This window comes from Bos grunniens, chromosome 3 (assembly GCF_055505025.1).
Source record: "Bos grunniens cultivar Pamir isolate PY7600 chromosome 3, Bosgru_T2T1.0, whole genome shotgun sequence".
Lineage (NCBI taxonomy): Eukaryota > Metazoa > Chordata > Mammalia > Artiodactyla > Bovidae > Bos > Bos grunniens.
The window spans coordinates 19,255,749-19,279,666 of NC_141167.1; the positions used below are offsets into that span (position 1 = coordinate 19,255,749).

General features: G+C 49.7%; 1 protein-coding gene and 1 long non-coding RNA gene across 19 annotated transcripts in view; one reads left to right on the forward strand and one right to left on the reverse strand.

The window, feature by feature from the left end:
* Positions 1-23,918, forward strand: part of ST3GAL3 (ST3 beta-galactoside alpha-2,3-sialyltransferase 3) — a 215,468-nt gene that overhangs the window by 172,167 nt on the left and 19,383 nt on the right. For 13 of the 18 annotated variants that reach the window (XR_015157732.1, XR_015157733.1, XR_015157734.1 and 10 more), the window contains 4 exons: positions 16,324-16,418; positions 20,158-20,221; positions 21,098-21,193; positions 21,491-21,677. Coding sequence is in view for 12 of the 18 variants with exons in the window: in XM_086384037.1 (XP_086240163.1) it covers positions 16,324-16,418; positions 20,158-20,221; positions 21,098-21,193; positions 21,491-21,677 (442 nt within the window). In the remaining 6 variants the exon portion in view is untranslated. Of the gene's footprint in view, positions 1-16,323; positions 16,419-20,157; positions 20,222-21,097; positions 21,194-21,490; positions 21,678-22,705; positions 22,790-23,918 lie in introns of all 18 variants that reach the window. The other 5 variants (XR_015157735.1, XR_015157737.1, XR_015157736.1 and 2 more) reach the window with 1 other exon arrangement.
* LOC147375174 (uncharacterized) lies at positions 3,343-6,030 on the reverse strand. The gene is made up of 2 exons (XR_015157818.1): positions 4,226-6,030; positions 3,343-3,614 (listed from the first exon to the last, which is right to left on the reverse strand). It is a non-coding gene; the product is annotated as an uncharacterized LOC147375174 (long non-coding RNA).

The following is a 23,918-nucleotide window of genomic DNA, read 5'->3' on the forward strand; positions in this document are numbered from 1 at the left end:
GAGGAAGGAATACACTATAAATATGGAGAGTGATGATAACTGTTTCAGAGTTTCTCTTCTTCAATTTATCTTTGACCGAACCTGAAATTAGGGGGTAGGGACCTGCTAGGGAAGGTGGTGTTAGACATTAGCAAACCCAGTGGCCTGTAGTGGTCCATGGCCATAGATGGTCAATGGTCAAGGCTGCCAGAGATCAGAAAGGCAGCTAAGGTCATAAAGAGCCTGGGGGCAGAGACCCAGGCCAGTATCAGAATTGAGGCTCTTGGCCTCACGTGTAAGAGAGTAAGTCATAGAGGCCCTCATAAGGGACTGAGGGCAGGAAAGTCTATGGATTTGAGCCTAAGTCAGTGACATCAATAATATGGAACATCTAAAGATATTCCAAGGAGGGGACAAGATGGGTTGGGGCTTGCTTGTCTCCAGGACCCTTTACTCTACCAGGCACTAGCAATGTTATATCTTGGGAAGGTCCCTAGAATGACCTATAGAAAGTGGTTCTCTTCCTGGTGGTTGTCTGAAGGGTGATGGGGTGCTGAGTGCAGCAGAGAGCAGGGGAGCTCAGAATGGATGGGTGTGAAAGAGGAAATTGAAGACTGCAGCTCAGTGATTTTTAAGTGACAAATCCCTGCCTCATGTGCTGTTTATTCATTTGTCCACTGATTACCTACTGTTCTAAGTTTTAGGCAGGTGAGGGAGAAGATGATGCACAGTGATAAGACAGTCTTTCTCAGAGTACTTCTTAGCCTGTCATGAGTTCAGATGTAGGAACTCTTGGGTTTGCAGGGGCCAGGACACCCATGTAGAGGTGAGAAATGGCAGAAGTACCAAGAGTAGCAGCATCAGTGTTTGCACAGGGCCGGAAATTCTTACTGTAGGACAATCTCCCTGTGTATCTTGACAACAGGACTATGATAGGCGGGGTTCCCGTCTATCAGCTTGACCCATTCTGTTTGGCAATTGATCTGGTGTCTGGGGAGAGAGAATTCTGCCCCTGAAGCCTCCAAAGGTCTCCAAAGTCAAGAATAATACTGGACCCCCTGGACCAAAGGAGGTAGTGAGAGTATTCCATATGGGACCAGAGCCCCAGCTAGGCAGGGGAATCCCAAGAGCAGTCTGCATTAATGTATTGGCCACCCTGGAGCGGTGAAGAGAAGTGTGATGAAATCCAGCCACGTGGGTTCAAGGGCTTCAGACTTCCCTGGCTGAGGTTGGCATGTCCCTCACACTTCCCTACGGAGAGAAGCAGTTAGATCGCACCCAGGCTCTAGAGGCAGTGAACAGCTGGAGAGGTTGCCCCTCAGCCCGTGACTTAGGTGCTATTCATTGAAAAAAGAGAAAAAGAGAGAGAACTAGGGTTAGGGGAAGATAATAGACTCCTCTTAAAAAATACATGGAACATAGGTGCCGGTGGAGTATCTTGGACAAGATGTTCCAGAAGCAGTTGGATATAAGACTCGAACTCAGGGTAGAGATTCTGAGAGTAAGATGGAGACTCAGCAGCCACCAGCTGGACATAGGCATCCAGATGTTTGGAACTTGGACCCTCCTGAAGCAGTCCCATCTTCTAGACTTTTCCTTGCAGTGCTTCCAGGGACTGTCAGCAGTGGTGGGAGGCAGAGCAGGTGGTGGTCGACAGTGACGCGCTTGTGCCCTCACCCAGGCTGCCTTCCTCAGCCCCCTTCTCTGAAAGTAGAGGGGCTCATCTGAGAGCACAGCTGCTGCTCATTCTATGCTATGTTGTCTCATTTCTGAGCAGAGGGAGGAAAAAAAAAAAAACGGCTGAACCCTTCTTCTGTTCCATTTTCCTTTGGGGCTCAGAAAATAGCATACCTGTATTTGTTTCCTGTTGTTGATGTGACACATTATTCTCTCATGGCTCTGGAAGCCAGAAGTCCAGCATCAGCATCCTTGGGCTGAGACCAAGCTGTGAGCAGGGCTGCACTCCCTCCAGATGCTCTGGGAGGCAGTCCCTACCTTGCCTCTTCCCTCTTCTAGCGGCTGCTGGTGTTCCTTGGCTTGTGGCTACATCACTTCAGACTCTGTCCCTGAGGTCATATTGCCTTTTTTCCTGTTTGTGGTAAAATCTCCCTGTGCCTTTCTCTTCTAAGGACACTTGTGAATGGATTAAGGGCCCTCCTGCAAGATCCAAGGTAATCTCCTCATCTCAAGAGCTTACCTTGATGAAGCTCATAGTCTTACAGGGAAACACCAACAATAAACAACTTTTAAGTAAATTATTTAGTAACTTCTTGTTGTTTAGTCGCTTCAGTTGTGTCCAACTCTTTGTGACCCTATGGACTGTAGCCCACAAGGCTCCTCTGTCCATGACATTCTCCAGGCAAGAATACTGGAGTAGGTTGCCATTTCCTCCTCCAGGAGATCTCCCTGACCCAGGGCTCAAACTCGTGTCTCCTGGATTGACAGGCAGATTCCTTACCGCTGCACCCCCTGGGAAGACCTCTCTTACGTGTACCAGTTGATTACAGTTGGAGAATGCAAGCTCTGTGTGACTAGAGATCTGCCTATTTTGTTCAGTGCCATATCCCCCAGTACCTAAAACTGCGCCTAGCATAGCAGGTAGATGCTGAATAAGTATTTATGAAGTGAGATCAGAGATCTGCCTCCCACCAAATCTATAAAACCACCGGCACCTGCTCCACTTCTTCCTCCTTTCCCCTTGATAACCTGGAAGCAGCGTCCACTCAGCCGTGAAGATCACCCTCTTCTCACGTGCAGTGTCTTCCTGTCTCAATCAGAGTAAAAGGTGAGGTCCTTACAACCTCCAGGGCCATCCATGATCCCCCGCCCCCCGCCATTTCCTCTCTATTTTCACCGCTCACTACCCCCCTCTGCTCACTGGACAACAGCCATACTCCTTGCTGCCTTGGGGCTTTTACTGGAGCTGTTGCCCCTCTTGGAATATTCCCCTCCAGATATTCATCTGTCTTACTCCCTTACCTCCTCCCAGTCTGTATTCACATTTCACCTTTCTCATGAAGTGAACCCTGACCATCCTGTTCAGCACTCAACTGCTCCTATAAACCTTGCCATACCTTTTCCCCCCACAGTATTTATCTTGTTCTAAGTTACTAAATGGGGCTTCCTTGGTCACTCAGTGGTAAAGAATCCACCTGCCAATGCAGAAAATGCGGGTTTGATCCCCAGGCTGGGAAGATCCCCTGGAGAAGGAAATGGCAACCCATTCCAGTATTCTGCCCTGGAAAATCCCATGGACCTAGGAGCCTGTCAGGCTACAGTCCATGGGGTCACAGAGTCTGACACAACTGAGTAACTAAGCAAGCACACGCACACACACATGAGAAAATAAGCAAGTGAACAAGATGATTTTAAATGGTGCTGAATGTTTATGAAGAAAATAAAACAAAGGTGAGTGATAGAGACAAGAGGAGGAAACCCACCCTTAACAGAGGGGTTGGAGAAGACCTCTCTGAAGAGGTGACATTTGAACAGAGATCCGAATAAAAATGAAGAGCCAGCCTTGGGACGGTCCACAGGGGTTCCAGAAAGGTCCAGAGGCAGGAAGATGTTTGTTGTATTCAAGGACTGGATGGAAGGCCAGTATGTACGGTTTCAGGGTCAGTCAGGAGGAGGACCTGAAATGAAATGAGAGGCAGATGAGGGAGATTAGTCATTGTCTGTGGTTTGGTTTTGATCAGAGGCAGTGGGAAGGTTTTAGGCAGAGGAATGTCCTTATGTGGTTGATGATTTAGGAGTATCCTTCTGGCTAGTCTAGGAATGGAATGGAGGGTCCAGGGTGGAAGCTGGTCACTGACCGCTGGTCATAGGGTGATGATTTGGGTGACTTGGGTGGTAGCAGTTGACACAGAGATTAGTGGGCGAACAGGATTTACTGATGAACAGATAAGAGATAGATAGGAAAAATAAATGAGTCAAGAATGACGCCATCCAATTGGCAAGATAGAGGATTGTTTATAAAATAGGTATTTCTCTTGGGAGAATGTGATGATCTGGGCAAATGGGACTAAAAAAGCAAAGAATGACTCCTAAGTTTTGCTTGATCAACTGCCTCTGCCTGGCCTCTCCTTTCTCCACATCAAAGCCAGAAATTCCACCCTTCCACCACAGTCCTATCCATCACTTATATCCCCACCACATCTTTGAGTTCTCTACCCTGCCACCACGGTCCTATCCACCATTGACATCCCCATCACGTCTGTCACACTCCTGTGTGCCTCTAGCTTACCTCGCACAGCAGGGTCCAAACTTGAAACTGATGCTGCCACTTTTTCTGCTTCTGCTTCCTGGTTGCTGAACTGTTAACAGAGACACAGGAATATAATGTATCAGTCCCACTGTGGCATCCTGGTGGAGAGAGAGGTCTCCTGACTCTCCCAGTATTCAGCACCGCTCAGTAATCCCATCCCTGGTTGACTTACAGTGACGGCTCCAAACCTCTTCAATTACCACAGCTCACACCTTCACATCCATAACCCTTAACCTCAGAGATTCCCCAGAGAAACGAGGTTCCCCCAGCTCCCAGCACACCTAGCAGAGAAGCCACCCTCACCTGCTCCCCCGTTTCCCAGGGAAAAGTCAGTTGGTGCTCTGGGTCCCTTCCCTCCTACTCTGATCTGGCCCCCTCGCCTCCCAGGGCCTCTCCGCTGCTGCCCCTCTGTCTCCCGTACCCCATCCCCCGTCTTCTTTGCTGGCTCCTTCCCCCAGTACAAGCAGGCTCAGTTCTTCTTCCCCCTCCTGTTTTACTCGCCAGCTCCCAGTCCGTTTCTGTTCTCTCCTCCACTACCATGTTTCTGTAGAAATGGCCTTCTCTCTCTGGAACGCTCTCACTTCTCTCCCTGCACCACCCCCTGTGGTCTGCTTCCATCCTCTCTCCATCCCTGACAGTTCACTTCCCCAGGGGTCCAGTGACTTTCGTGTATCCCAAAGGCCGTATGATAAAGTATGGATGACATTGTGTCCATCCATGAGGCTCTTGTAAGGAAGAAGGAGGAAATAGGATGACAAGCATACAGCACTTCAGACAGTGTCTAGAATATCGCAAGAGCTCAGTGACTGTGAACTGCTGTCATCACTGTTGTCGTCTGTCACACGTTTCACCATTGCCTCTGTGTGTGTGTTTGCTGCCTCATCCATCATCCATGAAGCCAGGACTCTGAGCTGTATTGTCATATTCCCAAGGACTAGCATGGTACCTGGGATAAGCTGGGGCTTAGCAAGTATTGGAGAGCTGGAGGGCTGTCACTGGGGCTGGGACTGTGTCCTTGGGCTCTGGGTTATGTGGCCCCTGTAGACAATCTGGCCATCATCCAAGCTCTGACTGGGGGAGGTGCTCTTGCCTCTTGTGCTTCCCGTCTCGTGGTCCTTTCCTCACCTCCCCACGCTTCCCTCTCCTTACCAGGATGCCGGGCGCCTTCCCTTCCTCCTTGGTCTGTGCTGGGTACAGTCTGTCAGCAGAGTCTCGGAGCCCTGTCAACAGCAGTCCAGGCACTGCCCCGTTGAGGGCCTCCTTCAGCATAGGCCTCCCTGCCTGTCACACACATCATGCATGTGGCTCCAGCCTGTCTGGACACAGATGTGGCCAGAGTCCCTAAACAGAAGGAGGGGCAGCAGCTGGCAGCATTTCCGAGCAGGAGGGGTTTTCTAGGAAACAGTAGGGATGTCACTGGAAGCCTGGACATCACTTTGGAGCAGGGGGGGTCAAAGTGCCCATGAGGAGCTGCACAAAGCCGCCCTCAGAGCTCCACAGGTGAGCAAACTCAGCCTTCACTGGCCCATGGGGGCCCACACTGTGGAGCCGGTCACCCCAAATTCTTTTCCCTCTTCCAGCCAGTGGTCATTTACTGAGCACCTGCTGCGTCCTGGCCGTGTGCTGGGGAGGGAACAGGCATGTTAGTATGCAGTCAGTGCCAGGAGGGTGCACAGAGAACAGTGGGGACCTGGAGAGGCTCCTTCAGCCCCTTGTGGCTCAGGGAAGACCCGACCTGTGCAGAGGCAAAGACACTGGAGTCAGGCTGAAGAAGGAGCAGAGATCCGATTGAAGGGGAAGAGAATTCCAGGCAGAGGGCGCAGCAGGTGGAAAGGCATGGAGGTGTTAAAGAGCCTGGCAGGTTCTAGAATCTTTAAGTTGTTGGACATGGCTAAAGCTTAGGGAGAAGGAGGAAAGGAGAGGGAGTATCTGAAGCAGGGAGCTTAGCATAAGGAAATCAGATCACAGTCTGGGGCTTTGTAAACCAGACTAAAAAGCTTAAACTTTATCCTCAAGCAGCAGCAGCTATTGTAGTTGGTAGAAGCCTATATCAAACTAATTCAAGCAAAAAGGAAATTGATTCATTTATATAACTGTGATGTTCAGAGCTGAAGTATCTTCAGGCCCACCTGGACTAGGACTCTGCTTTTCTCTCATATCTTGGCTCCACTTTCCCTGGGCTTGACTGTTCTGCAGACGGTTCCTCTGTGTAACCACAAAAGATGGCTCTAGCAGTTCTAGGCCCGCAGGTGACAGATTTTTTCTTTCTTAAAGGTCCGGATAGTAAATATTTTCAGCTTTGCAGGCTATGTACTCTCTGCCACAGCTACTCAACTCTGCTGACACAGCATTAAAGCAACCATAGACATCATTAGGCAAATGAATGAGTGTGGCTGTGTTGGTTTTTTTTTTTTTTTGGTTGTGCTGGGTCTTTGTTGCTTCAGGGGCTTTTCTCTAGTTGCATCAGACAGGAGCTATTCTCCATTTGTGGTGTGCAGGCTTCTCATTGCTGTGGCTTTGGCTCCTCATGTTGTGGAGCACGGGCTCTAGGCACGTGGGCGTTAGTATTTCGGCTCATAGTCTCTAGAGCACAGACTCAGTAGTTGTGATGCGTGGGCTTAGTTGCTCTGAGGCATGTGTATTATCTTCCCCGACCACAGATGAAACCTGGGTCTCCTGCACGGGCAGGCAGATTCTTTACAACTGAACCACCAGAGAAGCCCTGTGAAAGTGAAAATGTTAGTCACTCAGTCGTGTCCTACTCTGCAACCCCATGGACTGTATAGCCCACCAGGCTCCTCTGTCCACGGAATTCTCTAGGCAAGAACACTGGAGTGGATTGCCCTTCCCTTCTCCAGGGGATCTTCCCAACACAGGGATCGAACCCCGGTCTCTTGAATTAGCAAGCAGATTCTTTACCACTGAGCCACCAGGGAAGCCCTGTGGCTGTGTTTTAATAAAATTTTATTTATACAAACAGGCAGCTGGCCTTTGGGCCATGATTTGCACAAGCCCTGTTCTAGGCTAATGCAGCCTTTACACCTCACTATCTCAGAGGAAAAGAGAGAAGAGAGAGACTCTTATATCCCTTAGTGTCCAAATATTAAAGCCCAGAGAAGAATTTGATTCATCCTACTTGGGTCAAGTGCCCATTGTCAACTCAATTACTGTGGTTCCAAGAGGTGAAGTATCTTGAGTGGTCAGTCTATTCCACGTGCCCACCTAAGCAGCAGTGGGGAGTCAGCTCAACAAGGACCATATGGAATAAGAAGTGGGTACTTTACAGAAGAAGGAGGAAGGAACACAGATATCCACTGCAAGGTGCCAACAAGAAAGAGCATGAACTGAGTGCCCAAAGTTACCAGTGATGATCCAGCTTGAAATTGGTCCTGACACCACCTCGGGGCATCAGACCAACCCCTGCAGTGCTGACTCACACCCTGTCCTGGCCTTTTCCCTCTGTGCAGAGCCTGCTCCTCAGCTGCCTTGTACCCAATTTGCACCCAGTCAGAACACACTTGCCCACTCATCCCTTCCTCATGCTGCACCTGCCTGGGTGGGACTAGAGGGCAGGTCACTGGGTGGGGGCCAAGCTGAAGCTCCCCTGACCTTGGTGGGTGCTGCTGCGCTCTGGCGGCCTCAGCAGTCTCTCTCTTGGCCTTGAAGGGAGGGTCGCTTCTGGTTCTCTTCCCTTCTGAGCCTTTGTCTGCACTCACCTTCTCCTCAAATCAACACTTTCCCCATCATGCTCCACGAGCTCACATATACTTGTCTTTCCAGGCTCAGCATCTCCTTCAAGATTTTTCTAAACCCTAAGTTGGTCTGAGGCTTTTATGTTGTTGTTTAGTCACTCACTCATGTCTGACTTTTTTGTGACCCCATGTACTGTAGCCTGCCAGGCTCGTGTTTGGTTGGTTGGTACCTGCTGTTTGTCTTCCCTGCCTCTTCTTTCAGGGTATAGATCCACCTGTCTTGCAGATTCATGACACTTTCTCCTCTAACTCCTACTCTTCAGGACCCATTCAGGTAGGTTAGCAGGAGGAGTGACAGCTGAATGGAAGCTGGACAAATTATTGGCAAAGTGCTCATCTGGCTTGCTTGGACATATACCAGAGTCTGACAGCGCAGGGCTATTTATGGTGGGGCTGCCACAGCAAGATCCCAAATGAGATTGGGTAGATTCTAGAGAATGTGTGTCCCTCTGCTTTGCCCACCCCTTCACTCCCCAGAGCAGGTTCTAGAAAGGAGGATCTCTGGGGTTTGGCTTTTACCTCGTTGTATGACAGTCTCACTCTTTTGGCCTATGGCTGAGTCTGGCAGATTGCTGTGCTGTGGCACCTGGTGTCAGGACCCACTCCTGGGCTCTGCCTTCCTTTTGTCTCCCAGGCTGCTTGGGCTCTTCATCCTTACTGTGAGAAATGGCCAGAAGGCTGGTCACCCAACCCCGTAGGCACAGGTGGAGGGCCGAAGCTGTGTGTTGCCTTAATCCAGCAAGCCCACATCTGGAGGCAGCTTTCTCTGCTAGGTTGGTAGGAACTAGGAGGAAGACCCTGCTCTGGGTCTGCTGGTGCCCATAAAGTACCACTTCCCTCCGTGTTAGTGAGACCCAGTTAACTTCCCTGCTGGTCTCTGGGCACAGGCTTGATGTTCCAGGCCTTAGGAAATGGTTTAGGTGGGTGAACCAGGATTGGGGACATTCACTTTCTACACTGCACCTTTGCCACACTTCTGGGCATTAAATGAGCTGGGAGAGTCCTTTGTGTGTGTTGCGGGTAGGGGGCTCCTGGGTTGCCCATCCTGGCTGCCTGACTGACCAATGTGCTGAATTCATCGTCCTCTCTCAGTTTATAGGTAGGTGGGCAGGGCACTCACATGTGTCCTGGGGTTCCAGCCTCACTATGAGAGGCACAGGGGGTCAGACCCACCCTTAGCATGTGCCCTCCTAGAGTCCCGAGTCTCCACTCTACTATGCTCTACTGTCCAAGAAGGAAAGACAGATCCCAGTGCAGCTTCCGCCTCCTCATTCCCCTGTTCCTTCTCACGCACTCACACACACCCTCCTGAAACCTGATCTCAAGGCTGCTTCGCGTGCTGGGGTTCTCAGCAGAGCTGGCAGAGCCGGCGGGCTGGGGCCTGTCTGCTGGAGCCTGCCCCACCCTGCCCCACTACCCCCTAGGCTAGGGCAAGCAGGTCAGGCATCCCACAACCCTGCTAGTCTGGCCAGTTATTCTGTATCTCAAGGGCCACCTCCACCCTGGCTGGGCCCCCAGACTGGCACTGGTCTCTGGACAGAAGCCCCAGAACTCTCCTCCAGGTGTAGCATGGGGCTCTGCCCAAACCGCCTGCACAATTAACACACACACACACACACACACACGCACGCACGCACGCGCGCGCATACACCACCTTTACCATCACCCCACCCCATTTCCTGTTCTTTATGGCCCCCGGCTCGGTTTCCAGGCCTCCACAGGCACTGAGCCACCTCCTGGGGGCTGAGCAAAGCACAGTGGAAACCCTAGTGGAAGAGTACAGGCCTGCCTGGGGGAGGGAGGAAGGCTGTCCAGGGAGAGCAGCCTCTGGGCCTTAAGACTGAGAAGAGATTTTCCAGGCAAATAGAGAGGACAGGGGATGGGGTAATACAGAGAATGGTGAGGGGGCTGCATTTCAGGCAGAGACTGCATGTGTAAATCCATGAAGGACAGCATGTTCAGGGAGCTACAAATAGCACAAGGTTAGAACACAACTAGTCTCAGAGGAATAAAATCCAGATAGCAGTAGATCAAGGAGTGAATAGGAGATGAGGAAGCTGAGACAGAATATCCACCTCTCTTTCTCGAAGTTTTGCCGGGAAAGGATGGAGAGATTGGTAGCGTGGGCGCATGGTCAGGAGAGTTGGAGTTAATTTGTTGTTGTCATTGTTCAGTCACTAAGTTGTGTCTGACTCTTTGTGACCCCCTGGACTGCAGCACACCAGGCCTCCCTGTCCCTCACCATCTCCTGAAGTTTGCCCAAGTTCGTGTCTATTGAATCTGTGATGCCATCCAACCATCTCATCCTCTGTTGCCCTCTTCTCCTTCTGCCTTCAGTCTTTCCCAGCATCAGGGTCTTTTCCAATGAGTTGGCTCTTCGCATCTGATGACCAAAGTACTGGAGCTTCAGCTTCAGCTTCAGCATCAGTCCTTCCAGTGAATATTCAGGGTTGAGTTCCCTTAGGATTGACTGGTTTGATCTCCTTGCTGTCCAAAGGACTCTCAAGAGTCTCCTCTAGCACCACAATTTGAAAGCAACAATTCTTCAGTGCTCAGCTTTCTTTATAGTCCAACTCTCACATCCATATATGACTACTGGAAAGACCATAGCTTTGACTATACGGACCTTTGTCAGCAAAGTGATGTCTTTGCTTTTTAATACACTAGGTTTTTCATAGCCTTCCTTTGAGGAAGCAAGAATCTTCTAATCTCGTGCTACAGTCACCATCTGCAGTGATTTTGGAGCGCAAGAGAAGATAGGTCATTGCTTCTACTCCCCTCCACCCCCTCATTTGCCATGAAGTGATGGGACCAGATGCCAGCTTTTTCCCTCTCCTCCTTCACCCTCATCAAGAGGCTCTTTAGTTTCCCTTCGCTTTCTGCCATTAGAGGTAGTTTTCACATAGGAGAGACCTGAGTTTACTGTATGCTTAGCGGGAAACAGACAGGAGTGGGCTGCATGGTGTGATGGAGAGACCAGCTTTAATGGATCTGAGGTAAGGTAAGAAAGTAAGAAGTGCAAGGAGTTCCTATCTGATAAGCTTGATTTTGTCTCTGAAGTGAGAGAAAAGAAGAGATGTCTGCTTAGCTAAGGCTGAAAAAGGATAGAGTTCATGGAGAGTGAAGAAGATTTGCAGTAGCCACAGAGCGAGTGTGAGGGCTCACCTAAGGCTCAAGTCCATGAATTTGTAGGGGAACAAGTCTGTGTATGTGTGTGTGTGTGTGTGTTCTAGCAGCACTTTGAGTTTGTAAAGGGTAAGAGTGTCAGATTTGATTCATCTTTGATTGGATTTTGCCTTACAAATCAGACAAAAGACAATGGAACAAGAGGGTATAGCATCCTGGCAAGAGAGACTGAAGAGATAGATGGAATTCTAATAAAGAGGGAAATATAACCTGGGAATGAAGAAAGCCTTTTAAACTAAAACTCAAAACCCAGAAGTCATAAGGGAAAAGATTAATAAATTGACTTCATTAAAAGAATCTATTATAAAAAGGAGGGGAAAAGCAAGAAAACACCACAAGCCAAGTGAAAAAATAAATAAACTCAAATTTATTTGCAATTGTATCTCAAATGGCTTATATATATATAAAATATATCAAGAGCTTCAAAAGAGAGAGAGAGAAGATTGTTAGCTAATGCTGTGGTGGTCATCATATTGCCATGTATGTGTATGAAATCAGCATTGCACACCTTAAACTTACACAGTGTTATGTATCATTTATAGTCAATTATATCTTAGTAAAGCTGGGACAAATAGAAGAAAAAGACCAGTAATGCTTTGGGAAAATGGGTAAGAGGTACGAACAAAATTCACAGAAAAGGAACTGCAAATGGCCCTTCCATATATGATGGTGTTCAATTCAAAGCATAGTAAAAGGAATACAAATTAAAACCACACTGAGATACTATTTGTCAGACTGGCAAAATTGAAATGTTCAACAGAATACTCTGTTGGGGAGGCTGTGGGGGAAATGATACTGTCATATGTCCTGGTGAAGGGGAGTTTGGCTATGGATCAAAACTGTACATATGCATTTTCCCTTTGATCCAGCAAACCCAACTCCAGGAATCTATTCCAAAGATACACTGGCAAATAAAAAAAAGATGGATGCATGGTTGTTCATTGTTAGGACTGTTCGTGGTACCTACTCTAAGAAAGACGAGAAACAACCCAGGGAACTGACTGAATAATATATATACATAACCACAATGAGGTATCATCAAGTATATAACTCTTATCTACTGCTGTACATTGATCACCAGAGTATATTGAAAATCAGTGAAAAAAATAAAAAAGTAAAAGTGTATATGTTACAGTTTACTGAATATAGAAGGGCATAGGAATTCACACACATAGGTATTTGCTTATCTCAAAAAAACAATGAAGGAAAAATAAAAAACTAGTAAAAATGAATACTAAATGGGAATAAAGTAACAGGAGTCAGACACAAATAAAAGTTTGATTTCTCTGAATATATCTTGCTTTGTGAATTTAATTCTGGAATTCTATAGTTTTATGTCATCATAAAACAAAATTAAATTAAAATGAGGGATAAGCAAATTCTAAGACACAAAAAGAAATATATGAACCTAACTATGTATTGTTGATGAAGTGAACTCAGCAGGATTATTTCAAAATAATTTTGCAAAAGCAAAATAGTTTATCTGTACTTCTCTAGTGGGATATACCCTAAGCAAAGAGAACTGTAAAGAAACTTTAAATCACTTTTAGTAATGAAAGTGTTAGTAATAATACTTGTGGTATTATCCTGAATCTGCCCTCTGCATTTTGTATATGTATCTATATGTGTAGATGTTAACATATAGATATATACACAAATATTACTATGAACAAGGAAATCAGCTTAAGAGAAAAGATATATAAAATCTAATGGTTTCAACATATCTTTTCATTTGTGTATCCCTGTACATTCTATTAGGGGCATCATTTTTTATTAGGTTACCAGCAGAATGGTTTTTGTTCTATTTACAGAGCAATATTTTCATAATATTATAAGGTGAAAAAAAAGTAGTCTACTGAGCAATCTAAAAAATAATATGGGAAAAGGAAAATCAGTATGGAAATATACCCAAGGTTAATTGTCTCTGTGTTGTAGGATTATGAGTATTTTTACTTGTGTGTGTGTGTGTGTGTGTGTGCGTGTGTATGTGTGTGTGTGTGCGCGCGCATGCCTATTTGTATCTTTTCCCCAAAATTAACACATATTACAAACAACACCAAAAAAACAGGCTTTTTTTTTTTTTTTTTAGTAACAATTAACATAATGAACACAATTGCACTCATCTCACACGCTAGTAAAGTAATGCTCAAAATTCTCCAAGCCAGGCTTCAGCAATATATGAACTGTGAACTTCCAAATGTTCAAGCTGGTTTCAGAAAAGGCAGAGGAACCAGAGATCAAATTGCCAACATCCGCTGGATCATGGAAAAAGCAAGAGAGTTCCAGAAAAACACTATTTCTGCTTTATTAACTACGCCAAAGCCTTTGACTGTGTGGATCACAATAAACTGTGGGAAATTCTGAAAGAGCTGGGAATGCCAGACCACCTGACCTGCCTCTTGAGAAACCTATATACGGGTCAGGAAGGAACAGTTAGAACTGGACATGGAACAACAGACTGATTCCAAATAGGAAAAGGAGTATGTCAAGGCTGTATATTGTCACCCTGCTTATTTAACTTATATGCCGAGTACATCATGAGAAACGCTGGGCTGGAAGAAGCACAAGCTGGAATCAAGATTGCTGGGAGAAATATCAATAACCTCAGATATGCAGATGACACCACCATTATGGCAGAAAGTGAAGAGGAACTGAAAAGCCTCTTGATGAAGGTGAAAGAGGAGAGTGAAAAAGTTGGCTTAAAGCTCAACATTCAGAAAACGAAGATCATGGCATCCGGTCCCATCACTTCATGGGAAATAGATGGGGAAACAGTGGAAACAGTGTCAGACTTTATTTTGGGGGGCTCCAAAATCACTGCAGATGGTGATTGCAGCCATGAAATTAAAAGACACTTACTCCTTGGAAGGAAAGTTACGACCAACCTAGATAGCATATTGAAAAGCAGAGACATTACTTTGCCAACAAAGGTCGGTCTAGTCAAGGCTATGGTTTTTCCAGTGGTCATGTATGGATGTGAGAGTTGGACTGTGAGGAAAGCTGAGCGCCGAAGAATTGATGCTTTTGAACTATGGTGCTGCAGAAGACTCTTGAGAGTCCCTTGGACTGCAAGGAGATCCAACCAGTCTATCCTAAAGGAAACCAGTCTTGGGTGTTCATTGGAAGGAATGATGCTGAGGCTGAAACTCCAATACTTTGGACACCTCATCCGAAGAGTTGACTTGTTGGAAAAGACCCTGAGGGATTGGGGGCAGGAGGAGAAGGGGACGACAGAGGATGAGATGGGTGGATGGCATCACCGACTCGATGGACGTGAGTTTGGGTGAACTCTGGGAGTTGGTGATGGACAGGGAGGCCTGGAGTGCTGTGATTCATGGGGTCGCAAAAAGTTGGACACGACTGAGCGACTGAACTGAACTGAACTAAACATAATGAACTTCCTAATCAGCTGGAAAGATGGGGGGGAAAGGAGAAGACAAAGAAAATAATGTATTGAGATCATTCGGCTAGATCTTAGGAGATTTTGCTAGCATATAACACCCAATATCCTAGGAAGCAGATAAAATCCTGTCCGTGCCTGACTGAGAAACTGCAAAACTTTTATAAGCTCAAGCCTGACACAGAAGTGCTTGCCCCAGGCTTACCCAGGGACCTTATGGACTCTGGCCAGGATCCTCGGGGCCTCTGGTAAAACATCAAATGTATTGATTCACTTAGACTGTGTGTACCAGGTATGAGAAACATGACTGATTCTTGAACTCAGAAGGGGAGTGAGCTGAGAAGAAAGCCGGTGTGCAGGAATGGCCCTCCTGTGCCGATATGTATTGACAGCTTCTTCCTGGCAACAAAGAATGGGGAGGGAGCAGCACTGAAACTTTTCTGCCTCTTTCAAGTTCGCTTCAAAATCTCCAATAAGCTTAGACCTCCAAGTGATTACTGCTGTGATTCCCCCCGGGCCTGGTGATTGTAACGATGTTAGTGATGATGGGAACAAGAAATGGATGCTGAGGTTCGAGTTCGCCGGGAGGGGTGAGTTCTAACTTCTGGGCCAGGAGAGCCCCTTCCTCCAGTCTTCAGTTTCTCAGTAGAGTGACTCAGGCTGTTACAGAGACAGTCACGGAGGCCTAGGCCTGTACACCTTCATTCTCAGCCAGGAAGGCCCTGAGCAGAGGTCCACACCCAGGAAGTGACCAGGTGCTGGCCATCTCCAGGGCTGCCTTTTCAAGGTCTCAAAATCAGGGTGCTAGGTTCTAGTGGGGCTGTGTTGTCCAAGCATCTCTGAAAAGCTTGGTTTCTCTTTTTCCTCTCACTCTGCCCTCACTTCCTTCTGCACCCCTCTGATGCCATCTCTACCTCCCAGCCTCCCCCCTGCCCTGCCCACTCCCTGGCTTCCCAAAATGTTCCCAAGTTTCTCTCCCAAGCTCAGCATCACTTCATGCTTCCCCCTCTTCCCCTTTTCCCTCCCATCTTTCCTCCAGACCAAAATTCGCCCTCCCTGTAAGCTCCATGTCCCTCCCCCACCTCCCGGGGAGCTTAGCATTCCCTTTGGCCTCCTCTCTGCCAGCAGAATGCTCAGGCGTCTGCTCCTCTGAAGCCTCCCCTCAGCCCTCCTGCCTCTCAGCTGCAGGATACTGCAATTCCTCCCTTCTGTCAAACCTCTAGCTCTGATGGCTGTTCACCTGCTTTGCCCTCTCACCGTGGAGTCTCCTTCCTCCTCACCCTGGGTGGTCCACCTCCCAGAATTCTCTCCCAAATTCTGTCTCTCTGCACTGGCTGTATTCGAGGGGACTTTTCTGCTCACTGGACAGCACCTCATCTCTGAGTTCCCAGCTTGCAGGAACAGCGAGGACAGCCATGCTTGTGGGATGGATGCAGGCCGTGGATAACCTGCCAGAGAGCATCCAGCTCAGGGATATTGATCCCTGCTGAGTGCATCCTGTCTCTCCACTCCGGCAGCTGGCCACATACGGCCTGGCCAGTCCCACTCCTCCAAACCCAGGCTCTGCTGAACAAGGCCTATCAGACCCCACGTAGAAACTACCCAATGAGTAGGCTGGGGTCGCCCAGGGGTGCTGGAACATAGAGGCTGGCTTCCAGCAGATTCACAGTCAAGACGGATGCCAGCCAGCACTGCAGCTAGTGCACTCTGGGACCCTCAACAGCCCTGTTGTATTCCAGGTTCTCGAAGCCAGCACCTATGTTCCTGGATGACTCCTTCCGCAAGTGGGCTAGGATCCGGGAATTTGTGCCGCCTTTTGGGATCAAAGGTCAAGGTATGTTGGGGACCCTGCCCCACTCTATATTAACATCTTGTCTCCCAGGTTACCTCCCTGGGCCTCAGGGCAGGGCTGTACCCTCAGCAGTCTCCCTGCTGGGGACGCCCCCCCCCCCCCACAATGCCCTACCTCCCCTCCCTTCTTCCTGTCCTTGCTTGTCTCCTGCTTTTTTAGTGGACTGTTTGCTCAGAGCTTTGCTGGGGCTAGGTACACAGTAGTGGAGTAGACAGATGTGTCCTTCCCCTCACAGAGCTCCAGTCTGACGCAGACACTGGTACTTGGGGGGCGGGACAGTAAGGCCTCTGATGAGAGAACACAGTGCCGTGAGACCACCCAAAAGGGGTGCCTGAGACATCCGCACGAGAGGACTAGGTATGAGGGGGGACATCCCAGGGGAAATAGAGGCCTGAGACATCCGCACGAGAGGACTAGGTATGAGGGGGGGACATCCCAGGGGATGCCTGAGACATCCGCACGAGAGGACTAGGTATGAGGGGGGACATCCCAGGGGAAATAGAGGCCTGAGACATCTGCACGAGAGGACTAGGTATGAGGGGGGGACATCCCAGGGGATGCCTGAGACATCGGCACGAGAGGACTAGGTATGAGGGGGGACATCCCAGGGGAAATAGAGGCCTGAGACATCTGCACGAGAGGACTAGGTATGAGGGGGGGACATCCCAGGGGATGCCTGAGACATCGGCACGAGAGGACTAGGTATGAGGGGGGACATCCCAGGGGAAATAGAGGCTGTGCCCCATGACTGCCCCCAGACCCCTCCGTCTACCCCTCCTGATGTTCTTCACCTTATGTGGCCTCCCCTCCAGTCCTTCCTTATCCTGTCCAAGGCTAACCTTTCCCTCCGATACTCAGAACTGTCCCCTTCCATTGCCTCAGGAACCTCACCGTGCAGCTCCTGACAAAAGACTTTCGCGTCACTTAGAGTTTAACAGTTCTGTTTCCGTGACAGATTTTCTGCCCCTAATTCAGGGCATGGTGGATTTTTGGCTTTACATCGTACATAGAAGGATCAGATCCCAGTTCTGCCTCTCTACTAGCTGTGACCATGGACAAGTTGCTCACATGTTTTTTCATCAGTTACATGGAGAGAATAAGACTGCCATATCAGGTTGTGGTCAGAATTAAATGAGATGACTGTTAAAGGGTGATATCATTTAGCTAGCAGACTCCAGAATGCCCAAACCTTCTACTCAGCCAACCCGCCCCTCCCTAAAAAGAAGACAGTGGCCAGCAAAAGGATAGTCTTGAACTGGAGCCTTGACCTTCAAAACCTCCAAGGTTGGGTTCAACCCCATGAACTCCTTTTTCATGGGTGCAGGGAGCCAAGCAACCTAACTTTTCTCGTAAACCCTCACTCGAGATTCTGATCCTACTAAGCGATGAAGGGCAGGAAAGGCCAATACAGAGCCCATCATCCAGCGAGAAAATCACCCCATAGTTTATGACCATTCTGCTAAGCTTCCCCTCCTAGAAAACAAAAACCCCGTGCATAGCCTTGGCCTTGGTCAGTTAGCAGCAGTATGCTTTTCCTTACAGGTAGGAAAAGGAGGGCATCTGTGACCTTCCCCAAAGCCCACTGTAAAGTGTGTCTGAAGTCACTTGGTGTAGAACGTCCCTTAAAGGAATGTCACCCTGACCCTCTCTCATTCAACTCCTGGAAAGATTGCCCATGCCAGTTGTCTCCTCTTCCTCACCATTTACTCCTGAAGAATGTCCCCCTCCACCACCACCACTTCAGTGATGCTCAGTGCCCCCTATGAGAGCCCAAGGATACTTTCAGTCCTTAACTTGACCTCTTAGCTGCATCTGACAGGCTTTTCCACTCCATCTTTTAAAGAAATTATAAGGTTAGAGGGTAGGACAAATTGAGAGAGTAGCGTGGAAACGTATGCATCGCCATATGTAAAATAGTCAGTGGGAATTTGCTGTGTGTCAGCAGGGAGCTCAGTCTGATGCTCTGTGACAACCTAGAATGGTGGGATGAAGTGGGAGGGAGGAGGGGGGTTCAGCAGGAAATGGACCTACGTACGCCTCTGGCTGATTCATGGTGACGCATGGCAGAAACCAACACAATATTGTGAAGCAATTATCCTCCAATTAAAAATTAATAAAATTTTTTTTAAAAAGGAAAAAAAATTAAAAGATTGTTGTATTTAATTTTGGAGGCATCCTTTCTTTACATGAAGTATTTCAGGCTTATAAGAAAGCATGAAGACTGATATAATGAGCACCCACATACTCTCTACTCAGTTCAGAAATAACACATGAGATACAGCTCAAGTTCCATGTAGCCTTTCCTACTCCATCCCCCGCCTTCCCCAGGAGACCAGTATCTTGGTTTTGGTGTTATGGCTCCATGCCTGTTTATATATTTCTACAGCCAATTTATATATCCATTAAAAATATGGCATGGTTTTTGCATGTTTTTGAACTTTATCAACAGAATTGCATATGTGTATGTGTCTTTCAAATGGATTTTTTTGCTTATACTCTTCAGATTTATCTGTATTGGTACAAGTTACTCTAGGTCGTTGATTTTGTAACTATGTATAGCATTCCATATACCACATTTAATCTATTTTCCTTTGGTGAACTTCTAGGTTGCCTCCAACATTTTGCTATTACAAACAGTTCTGCAATGAATGTTCTTGTACATGTTTCCTTAAACAAATGTGTGACTTTTCTGATGCTGTCTACCTAGGGGTAGAGTTGCAAGATGTTTCCCACTGTGGTTGTACCAGCTTACTTATCTTTAGGTCTTTATGTACGTTATCTTTTTATCTTCCTAATAATTCTGCACTGCAGGAGTTACCATCTTCATTTGAAAGATGAGGAAACTAGAGCCCAAAGACAGCTAAGTGATTTATCTAAGGTCAAAGAACTCATAAGCAACAGAGCCAGGATTTGAGTCCAAGGCTGATAGCATCATCTGATATACTATAATGCTCTTGTTATACCAAAGTTTGAAAGGAGAGCAGTCGTCATTGCCAGAGCCAGAGAGAGGCCAAGAAGAAGGAGGCCTGAATATGGTCATATGATCTGAGAGCAGAGATGTCACAGAGCCCTTGCTGTGGGTAGCCTGAGTGGAGAGCAGGTGGGCAGATGCCAGGTCACAGGGCTTGAAGATGTAAGGTGGTAGAGACAGCCTGGCAAGAACAGGATTAGGGATTGGCAGTGTTAGAGGGAGGAAGTGAGGGGAAGGTGGTCTCAGAAAATGAGGCCAAGTGGCCTGAGCTGGGACCTGGCTGGGACCACTTGAGCTCTGCACCATTGGTGTCCCCTCCTTTGCTTCCTGGTGTCTGCTTGGTGGGGACACAGAGTCATCGTGTGGTCTCTGTCTTTAACCGGCACTCCCATTCTTGGGGAGACTGATGCCCCAGCTCCCAGGCCAGGTCCACACCTGAGGGTGCATGTCTCTGGGGCCTGACTGCAGAGTTTCCAAAAGCCAGCTGAGACTGCCAAGGAAGGGCCAGGGAAGCCTGAGGAAGGAACTGCATGCGGGTGCCGTCAGGCTTCAGACAGAGGCGTGTGCACACGCCTGTTCTCCCGCCTGCATCTCCTTTCTCAAGGGGAAAGTTAGGCCAGTGTCCCAGCCTTGTGTGCGGAGCTCCCTCCCACATCTTAGCCCCAGGACCACGTACTTTCAGCTCATCAGGAAACATCTCCTGGGAGCCCTTAAGTGACCTCTAACAGTTGCCTCCCTCCCCTTCCACAGACAATCTGATCAAAGCCATCTTGTCTGTCACCAAAGAATACCGCCTGACCCCCGCCTTGGACAGGTAAGCCATTCCCCAGCTTCCTGCCCCTCAGCTGCCTGGCACTTGCAGAAGTACCGAGGCCCAGCTGGCCTTTCCCTTGTCCTGGGCAGATTCTGCAGCACACCCACACATCCACACACACACTGGGGCGGATAAGCAGGTAAGCAGGGCCACTGCACTGAGCTAGCCACCCCGTTGAGCTATAAGCACTTGGCAAGACATGTCAGTCCTCAGGCAGCAGAGGTCTGAGAGTCAGAATGGAATGTACTGGGTGGGATCAACTTAGCAGTGGGACTGAGGGGCTGGGTGGTGGGGCGGCTGAGAGGGCTTAAATCCAAGAGGTAGTGACAGCTCAGAAGCCAATAGACCCTGGATGGATGAAGCCCCAGGGTCAGAGGTGGGAGAAGCAACATGAGTAGGGCTCTCAGGTGGCTGCTGGGTGCAAGGGGGCTTCTGAGTTAGAAAGGAGTACAGCCTTAAGTCCTGGCGCCCCCAGGCTCATTCCTCTGTCCTTGCTTCCCTAGCATACCCCTCAAGCTCAGCCCACTTTTCCCTCTCCCTGGAACGCTGCCCCCAAACTCACTAACCCTTGGGGAGTCTTTAACCCGGAATGCCATCTTACCAGAGCCTCCTTCCTCACCACGCCAGAGTCAGTGCCCAAGCACCTTTCACGCCCACGTTTCCCTGGAGAAGAGTCAGGGAGATCTGAGAGCCCAAGCTTCCCGGCTCTCCGCAGTGTGATTCCAGCCTCTCAAAAATGCTGCTAGAGGCTCACTGTTCTTCCTCGTCCATCCCAGCCTGTGTCTGGCCAAGGGCATGGGGTCAGGGGCCAAAGCAGCAGGGGGAGAGGAGACCTGGTGGCCAGCTCTCCAGAGGTCTCCACCTCTGTCCCCTCAGCCTCAGCTGCCGTCGCTGCATCATCGTGGGCAACGGAGGTGTCCTGGCCAACAAGTCTCTGGGGTCGCGAATTGATGACTATGACATTGTGGTCAGGTGAGCTCCTCAAAGCAGTGCCTCAGTTACCTTCGTGTCCTGGCCCAACCCCCTGATCCCTGAGCCTATTAAAGACTGTCTATCTGGGCCATTGGACTGGAGGTCAGTAGAAGCCTCAAGGATAACCCAGGTTGGAGGGCTTTGGGACAGAAAGCTAGGAGGCTCCACGTGGCCTGGGCTCCCCATCCTCTGCCCCTGGGGTCTTCTGGGGTCATGGTGTCTCCCCAAACACAGGCCTGCAGAGCGCATGCAGTGAGCCCAGGACAGGCTCTGTCTGACTGGGCCTGCTCTCTATAGACTGAACTCAGCACCAGTGAAAGGCTTTGAGAAGGACGTGGGCAGCAAAACCACACTACGCATCACCTACCCCGAGGGCGCCATGCAGCGGCCTGAGCAGTACGAACGCGATTCCCTCTTTGTCCTCGCTGGCTTCAAGTGGCAGGACTTCAAGTGGTTGAAATACATCGTCTACAAGGAGAGAGTGGTGAGCTCCCTGCGCCCAGGCTCCTCCCCTTCTAGCTCCGGCCCTGCCCAGCTTCCACGTCAGCCCCTTCCCCTGACCCGGGCAAAGAACAATAGGAACCTTTCAGGAGAAGCGGTAAGGACCAGATGCAGTCAAGGGGCAGAGAGGCCAGGAGACGCCAGTGTCGCGGCCCAGACTCCTGGAGCTGACGTGCCTGCCGTCTGCTGCCTGCCTGCAGAGACTCAGGCTCTGGTTCTTCCTCGGCCTTCTCTAAGCCAGACCCCAGGCGCCGCCTCAGCAGCCCCTGTGGGCCCTCCCCTGGCGTTCACTGAGAGCTCTCACCTGGCTAGCCCCAGCCTTACTGCTGATCTCCACAACTCCCTGCCTTAGCTTTGTACTTGTCCCACCTCCCTCCCCCCCAGTTCCTCCCCCACTCTGTGAGGTCTCTCTGACTCTGGTCATGTGGGGCTCCCCCTGTTCCCAGCCAGGTGACCCTGTGATCGTTGCACAGGGACAGCAGACCCCTCACCTCGAGGGTGCCAGTTCCCAAACTCTAAATCCTGGCCTCTCTCCATGTTGTACTTTTACCACTGACTTGTGGCTGGGTCCCGACCTGCCACTGAGTCTGTCTCCACTCTGGGAATGGTCAGGTTCTGTACTCACTGTTCTTGGCAGACAAGGATCTGGGCCCCTTTCTTTAGAGAGCTTCTATGGCCAAGTAGGGTCAGACTGCTCCTCTGTGGACCACCCACTGAGTCCCCTCCTGAGCCCTCTGTCTCTCAGCTCTGGGCCAACTTGTTCAGGCTCATTTCCACCTCTCCCTCAACCAGCTGTCACCAGCCAACCCAGGAGAAGGGCACTGCAGAGTTCAGGCCATTCATCTTCCAATACCCAAGCCTCTTAGCATAGGAGAATGATGACAGAAGCCCTCTGCCCACAATAAGAAGCTAGCTGTTCTTTCTGGAGGTTCAGAGGAGAGCTGGGGGGGATGGCTGGAACAGTTTCTCCTGCCTATGGAGGTCTCAGTGCAATTTGGTTTAACTCCACAGCCTTTTCCCAAGCAAGGCCAAGGGCAGGCAGAGTCAAGTAGGTAGCAAGGAGAGCGAAGACAGAAGTCAGGTCCAGAAATTCAGGTAGGTGGGACAGAGGGGAAGGGAAGCCCATCTAGAGCCAGGCTGAATGTGGCAGCCCAGTCCTCTGGGGCAGGTCTGGCTCCCCAGAGGGGAAAAAGGGGCTTGGCTTCAGCCAGTCTGAGCGGCAAGCAGGCCCACTGCCCACGCATAGCAGGCAGAGTGTCGGGGCTGAGCAAGCAGCCTGCTGTTTTCAAGACCCTAGTTCTCAGAGCCCTTCTCTTTACCTTGAAGGCAAGAGAATTAGAATCATAGGTAGGCACTTCTAAGGGAGAAATGGGAGGAAATTGGGTCTGCCCTGGTGAACCCCAGAAAGCCTGGGGGCTGCTTTCTCACCCTGCCTTCTGCCCATCTGCTCACCTGCTTCTGGAGGGCAGGGCCCTGATCCCCTTTGCTTGTCTTACCCCTCCGGGCCCAGCCACCACAGATGACCTGGTCTTGGCTCAGACACTAAATCCTGCTTCTTGCTGGGCAGACTGGGATAGGACAGGCAGCCCAAATCAGGAAGCCAGGCCCAGGTGGGCCGGTCCAGCCAGGTGGGTGTTGTCACATGATCCTCCCAGATTCAATTAATTCAGGACTCTTACAAGTCACCAGAAGGGGTAAGGAAAGAGAGAAGAAAAGAAAGGAAGCCAACTAGACTTGGAAGGCTCAGTACACTCAGGCCACTCGGGAAGCAGACAGCAAGGCCTCACTGTTCCCCAAAGACTCAGGAGCTCCCTGCCCGGCCTGACCTTGGTGGCAGGCCTGTGCGGGGACCTAACTGGAGCAGCTGGGGTGAAGAGCTGTGGGCTGTGCTCAAGCACATGCTCACTGCGCTGATGTCTGTGTCCTGTCCTGGCCTTGCCCAGGGCTTCAGGACCAGCCCTGTGGTCCTTGCTGAGGACTCCGTCCCAGAGTTGGGGGATGTGAGTGGAAAGGGGAGAGGGGAGCTGGGAGAGAGTCCTCTGAAGTTCATGAGGCTCCTGGCGCCAAAGTCAGAGATAGATGGGGCCTTTAGAGTGAGTGGCCAGAGGAAAGCCAGTGATACCCAAGGCCTCTCCTCTCCCAGCACGCAGAGTGGGCCCGCCCAGGCCCTGCTGGCTACCCTGGAAGCTTCTTTGGCGCCTCCTCCACCCCAGGCCCAGGGCTC